This window comes from Morus notabilis, unplaced genomic scaffold (genome assembly GCF_000414095.1).
Source record: "Morus notabilis unplaced genomic scaffold, ASM41409v2 Scaffold404, whole genome shotgun sequence".
In the NCBI taxonomy this organism is placed as follows: Eukaryota; Viridiplantae; Streptophyta; class Magnoliopsida; order Rosales; family Moraceae; genus Morus; species Morus notabilis.
This window is the reverse complement of record NW_010362549.1, coordinates 47,279-54,526: the sequence shown is the minus strand read 5'-3', so window position 1 is coordinate 54,526 and position 7,248 is coordinate 47,279. Positions and strand designations below refer to the sequence as shown.

Below are 7,248 nucleotides of genomic sequence, written 5' to 3'. Positions count from 1 at the left end.
CTGCTGAACTTTTTTAACTTTTTGTGAAGTATAATCAACTCACACCCTCACTAGAAATACTAACATCCTTATTTTTATCATTTTTTATATTTATTTTTAACACGTAAATTTTATTAACATAATAATTATTTTTTTAAAAAAAATAAAGTCTCATATTGCGAGTAGTATTTTATAAGATTTTAAAGAAAGTATTCATTAGTACTTTTAACCCAAAAAAAAATTACTATCTATATAAAACGTTTTTCTAACACACAATATATATCTTTTTTTTTCTTTTTATTGTTATGTTTTACACATGTTAGTATTTTTCTTTTCTTTTTTTTTTATTGTATTTTCTTTTGCAAGAGTGCTTTGTGTACAAATTTGTTCCCACAAAAAAGCTGTCATTAATAACTCATGGTACATTTTTCTCTTTATCAAAAGTCAAATCGATCATTATTTATCAGAAAAAGTCAGAGCGATTTTTCTCCTCCAGATGATTTTTACTGTAAATTTTATCTTAATTCTTCTCACCCAAATGGAATTTTGAAGACTTCAAAAATTTGTGATCAAACTTGAGAACAATCATACGATTCCAGGTTCTACATTATTTTTCTACTTTCTTCTCTTTTTTTTCTTTAAATTTATATGTCATGTTGTTGTCCGTGGTTATTGTAAATAATCGTTTATAATACGTTTATTTGTGTGTGTGTGTGTGTATATACATATATATATATATATATAATGTTTTTCTTTTCCTTTATTATCCGTTTCTTCTTTATGTGAAACTGTAGACTTTGTATCGAAAATGTTACTTATAACAACCATAAAGCTGCCATTAATTAATTTTCTCTTTCTCAAAGTCAAACTCATGATTTTTCTCCGGTACAAAATTAGTCTATTTAATCTATTTTTACTTTTCCTTTATTTACTGTACTCAATTTCCCTAATTCCGCCAATACTATAATATTATTTTATGTTAAATTTAACAAATACAATGCTTTTAGTAAATTTGGCACTAAATATAGCAATTAATACCAAATTTTAATATTTGATCACTATTGGTTGGTGTATTAACTTTTTCATTTGATAATTACAACATTATGATATTTAAATTATTCTAATATTGACAAGTGAGGGTAGCTCAATTGGTTGTAAACCCTTACATTTCAACTATAGATTGAAGATTTGAGTCACTCTCTGCCCCACTTAATAGTGATCGCATTCCTTCTCCTCTTGTATCAAAAAAAAAAATTAAAATAGTGTTATATTTTGAGCACAAGAATAACATTTGTAATAACATTATGCATTGGTTATTATTTCGGAGGTCCAATGCAAATACAAATATCAATGTTATATTTAGTATCAAAAAATGAAATTAAAATAACATATTTGATGAATTTTTGTATTTGCACTTTAATGCACAATGATATATTTACTTCTTCTCATAATCATTAAGTTTTGAAATTTGAAAAAATAAACTTTTTGATTTATAAGTAATTGGAAAATGCCATTATTGTAATATTGATTGGATGAAATAGAAAACACCTCAACGAATAGCATTCAAAAACTAAAATTTAAGATAGGTTATACTTAATGATAAATTGTGACCAAATATAGCATATGTCAAATTTAGTTTAGAAGATAACATTACATTGAAAAACGATTTTCTATTCCAAACGTTATTTTGTATTGAAACATAAATTTAACATTGCATTGGAGATTACATAAAATAACAAAACAAATATAATATTTTTACCCTTTTTAGTGATAAAGTTGATATTAATATAGGTATTTTTGTATTGAAGATGCTCTTACTCCCACTCAAAAGCAATCTTGAAGACTTTTCGAAAATTACTAAACAAAACTCAGAAGTCCGCCTAAGTTCTACGAGCTTTAATTTTTTTTTTTCCTTCTCTCTATCTTTAAAATTCATACCGTGATTTTATTTATTTTTGATGTTATCGTGGTTAGAAGGTCATATATATATGTATTTTTTTTTTTTCAAATGTCGTCATACATACACACACATATATATATATATATATATATATGTGTGTGTGTGTGTTTAGTTTTTTGCCTAAGGTATTTGAAAGTTAAAAAGAACATGTTGATTAGCCCCCGCAGAGGCCTAGAATTTCGGTACGTGTTCAGTTGGTTTGGGTGGTGTAAGGTGTTGCCTTTAGCTGGATGGAGTGAGATCAGTTAGTCAGTCGCTCAATCTTTATCCCTTTCGCTTCCAATTTCCATCACCACACTGTCCCATAAAGTTCAATATGATGGGTCGATGCGCGCATTTCATTTCTAAATTTCCTTTCCACTGCCTTAATACATATTTATATATATACACGCACATAGAGTTTTCACCGTATTTATTTACTTTTTTAACCGTTGAATTTGGATTGAAAATTATCAATATTATATTAATTTGATGTGATTTTAACTGGATTTAATGGTCAGAAATTAATACTTTAAGTAGAGAGGTCTATCCAAAAAAGTTTCATATATATAAACCGAAAAATTCTTTTGATTTTCCTAATTAATTTCATGCCCATCTTAATTTGTGGTCAACAAAAGTTTATTATTCAAGATAAGTTGGTCGAAAATTTTATTTGAAAAGAAAAAAAATTGATGCTCAATATTAAAAGTGATCACGAGATCAAGTTTTTATGAATTAGGAATTTATATAACAGCCTGCTTGCGGTTTTTTTTTTTTTTTTTGGTTTGGAATTTATTGCTGCACTGAAAGCAGACTGCGCTCATTGCTTTGTAACTCAAATGAAAAAGTACAACTAGTCCTTTCTTTGCTCAAGCCAGTACTAGATACTTATTTTTTCTTTTGCTTCTAAAGAAACAAGTAGTAGCACTAGGTGTTGCTGCATGCACTAGGTGTTGCTGCATATGGTTTTTTAAGTTCTTTTTTTTTTTGTTTCTTTTTGGGTCAACTTATAACACATTTCATCAAATATTTGCAAAAATTACAAAGATTTCAACGAGCCTTTGAGAAAAAAAATCATAAATTCTAATTTCTTTAAATTAAGGATAAAAGCGGCACGACCCATTTTTTCCCGCATTTTTTATTATTAATTAATTTCCTCTAGATTTGAACCAAGGACTCAGATTTAAAAAAACAACATACTGATAGAGAGGTCCTATTAAAAAAAGTTTGTTATACTAAAACAGCACTAATATTTTATGTTTTCAACATGTGGTAGAGGATCTTCATGTTATACTGAGAAAGTCAAAAATCAGTATTATAATTTGAGAACTAAAAACATAATATGACCACGAGTTTCTGGATTTCTTTCCTAATTGAATGAATAAGTGCCTATTATGGCATGAATAATTAGTTCATCATGATTCATGAAGTTTTTCAAATTATGTAGTATCGTATAGCTCATGATTTTCTTTAAAAGTTTCTTTGTCTAGGATAAAACCATTGGAGCAACTTGATCTTAAAACAAAGTTATTCAATTTGTATTTTCTATCATCAATCATGCATACCGAAAAAACGGACAATAATTATTTGAAACTACTAAATTATAAGGTCATATATTTTGTCAAGAAAATAATTCGAGAAATTGTTTTACTATTGTAGAAAAAATCCTCTATGTACTACAATATTTTCCATTAAAAAGGATGTCGAAGACTATATCTGAGATACGTTTTGCTTCAAAACCAACGAAGTAAAAAATTTTCTCAAGTATTTTGTTAAGAGAAAATTTGAAACTTTGGACAATATCAAGACACACTTCGGAGTTGCCATATATATAGAATTTTTTTAATATATGTATACATATATATATATATATATATATAGAGAGAGAGAGAGAGAGAGAGAGAGTTTTGGATGTTATAAGGTGAGCATATTAGAGACCTTTGAGCTCAAAAAAAAAAAAAAAAAAATTAACCCGTTAATTATGGCAACGCTCTTTTTTTAATTCTTTTGATTGTACTTGTATCACTGTACTGATATTGGAATCCCATTGTACGTAATGTACAAGCTTGTCCTTATGAGCATTACAGTTGTATCTATGACTATAACCGTAAGAATTACAGAAGAAAAAAAGATACTAAAAAATCCCTAAAAAAAAAAAATACTAAAAGATATCTACAATTTTACTTACTGTACACGGGATATGGCACAGTTAATATATCACTTATAATGTTGGCTAGTTTAGTTGCTTTTGATCAACTTATACACATGCTTCTAAATTGTTGCAATTTTTTTCTACTGAATTTAGAACTTTATGATATGTGTACTTGTATTGTATATTGGTAATGTGTTAGTATACAACTATTCCGAATGTGAACGAGATCCTCGATTGATCGTATGGTAAGTACAAATGTGTCTACGGACTGTCAGAAGTGGCAGTGTTAGTCGACTCAGGTTGTCCAGGCATCAACCAGGTCAACTTCTGCCTTCGTTTTTTTTTTTTTTTTTTTTTTTTTTTTTTTTTTTCTTTTTTTTTTTTTTTTTTTTTTTTTTTTTTTTTTTTTTTCTTCCGGCCCGTCTGACCAGACAAAGATGCAAAGTTTGGTTTTCTCTTTGATTTTCTTTTGACTTGTTTCTAACTTGGAAAGTAGTCTCTCTCTCTCTCTCTCTCTCTCTCTCTCTCTTCTCTCTCTCTCTCTCTCTCTCTCTCTCTCTCTCTCTCTCTCTCTCTCTCTCTCTCTGTATTTCAGGTGGTCGTACTCATATATGCACCTCATAGCTCTCTTGATGTAATATATATAATATATATATTAGACAGTTGATATATATATATATATATATGTGTGTGTGTGTGGGCCAGTACAAGAGCCATATATTGGAGACACAGACGGTACTAAATTTTTAAACAAACCGACAAGCCACGTGACAGAAAGATATAATTGATTATTGTTCATGATCAATTTGGTCTTCTTATTAGACTATTTAAAAGGAAAAAGAAAACAAAGGTGTAAAATTATAGTTGCAGTTAGAAAAGGAGATATTATGATATCCATCCATGATTAATAATTTGCTAAGGCCTTCTAGATAGAGAATTCAAAAATTAATGGTAGACATCGTGATTAAGCAAAGAAAAAAAAACATGGTTGACAATGCCACACCATCCGAACCTCCTTAGTCATTTTTTTATTTTTATTTTTTTACTCGTGTAACATGTAAAAAGGCAATAACACATTAAATTATCACAGAGGTACACTTGATATTATATATAACTACCTTGGTAATTATATCTCTGACTTTGAACAAGCTACAAATGACAATAATTTTTTTTTTTTTATTATGTGTTGGGTTGTTCTGTTATAACGATGCGTTTGAAACGTGGCATATCGGGTTGGATGATGACAACGACGACGATGACCTGGCAAAAGTACTCCACAGCTCCATCTCGTTGCTGTAGTCCTGAGTGTGGGTGGCATGGTAAGGCTTGTTGGATGAAGATGATGATGATCGGATGGCCGCGGACATTTGCAGATGATCGTCATGATTATCATGATCATCATCATGATTATTACTAGTACTGCAGTAATTCATGGCGGGTTGAGTAGCGAAACAGACTAATTGTCTAGAAGCCTGATCGGTACTTAGGCCATTCAACTGGGAAGCCACAAGGCGATCAAGAGTTGCCCAGTTGGTGATCATCTCCGTCTGATGATGATCATGATTATGATTAGAGAATCCAAAGTTATTGGGATCCGAGCCTTGCAAGGGTTGGTAACAGTTTTGGCTGCTTGTGGAGTTTGGGCTATCGAGGCTCGGAAGTTTCAGGAATCTTTCATTGTCATTATAAACAGTAGTAAAAGTAGTACTACTGTTCATGTGCTTGTTCATGTCCGTACTACTGTTGAAGGACTGAAAAATTCTTGTGTTGTGGTGGTTGTTATTGTATTTGATCTCTTCCTTGCAATTATCAGCCCTTCGTCCCACGTACTGAAATATCTGCTCCAGAGCTCCTTCTTCGTTCATCTGATTATCCGAATCGAACATCATCATCTGGTCACTGTTGCAGCTCCTTGTGTCCGTACTAATCGTGACGGACGACATTACAGGACTGTCTAGGGTTTTGTGATGGTTCTTCTTCTTGAATATTCGACAAACCACCCACCCTTCTTCTTGTGTTGTTTCCACCTGCATAACCACCGAGGACTGGTATTGTATTTATGTAAATGTCAGTATTTTTTATGACATGAAAGAAAGAAAGAAAGAAAACTGTATATAGCGTCATGATATGTGTTTGAAGAAAACAACTTAAGGCTTACATTGGTACTGTCGATTGTATTGTCGTCGAGTCTGTACTCGTGCATAATCCAGTCGGACTTTTGTCCGTGGGGAGCTCGGCCTTTGTAGAAGACAAGAGTCTTTCTCATTCCAATCCTTTTGCCGTTGCTGTATATCACTTTGTCACGGCCGGTGGCCTTCCAGAACCCGGCAGCTGTGGCGCGGTTTGTGCGAGTTCCAGTTGGGTATTTCTTGTCCTTGTGGCTGAAGAAGTACCAATCGTTTTGTGGAGTGGTTCCGATTCTACACTTCTCTGAAGAAATTTATAAAAAATAATGGAGTTAGGTCAAATGAACGTATTGATGCACATGAATTAAACCGAAACTTCTGGACTAGAATATTGACACTTCTCCGAAAATTTTAGCCCTCGGTGAACTACCAACTTTATTGAAATGAAAGAAAAACGTTTAAAAAAATTACAAAGTTTTGAAAAAGAAGAGATGTACGGTCATGGTTTTTTCTTACCTTGGATATCCCATGGCTCAAGCTTGTTAAGATCGACATCGCGAATCACATCGAGATCGATCCTTTGGTTGGAGACCTTCTTCTTCAAGTAGTAATGAAGAAGTTCCTCCTCGGTTGGATGGAATCGGAAGCCAGGAGGGACTTGAGACTGCCCGTTCACAGATATACTCATGTTGCTTTCGGGCATTTGATTGATGATAGACTACTACTTACTATTGTAGGAAAAGCTTTTTGTCTCACAAGAAAAAAAATATATAGGCTGGTTTTAACAAAAAGTTATTGTGATGATCAATTCCCAGAATCCAAACAAAGTAAGATGATGTGCATATATGCCTCCTAGAAAAGTACAAGAGAGAGATGATCAGAAAGAAAGAAAAGGAAAGTAAGTAAGAGAGAACCAAGTTATAAGTTGGTGATGTATATATCAAACTGAGTATGTGAAGTAGGCCTATATATATGTGTGTGTGAGTTGCGGGTCACATAAACGGCCAAAATACATGAAAATAAAATAAAGCTTTTAAATGTTAAGGGACACA

The 7,248-nt window shown here is 31.7% G+C and overlaps 1 protein-coding gene across 1 annotated transcript; it reads right to left on the bottom strand.

Moving 5' to 3' along the window:
• Positions 1–5,261: 5,261 nt before the first annotated feature.
• On the bottom strand, positions 5,262–6,899 carry LOC21406186 (NAC domain-containing protein 43). The gene is made up of 3 exons (XM_024168388.1): positions 6,713–6,899; positions 6,229–6,500; positions 5,262–6,115 (listed from the first exon to the last, which is right to left on the bottom strand). The coding sequence occupies exons 1-3, from the start codon at positions 6,897–6,899 to the stop codon at positions 5,270–5,272; spliced, it is 1,305 nt and encodes a 434-aa protein (XP_024024156.1). The 3' UTR covers positions 5,262–5,269.
• Between the last annotated feature and the right edge of the window lie 349 nt (positions 6,900–7,248).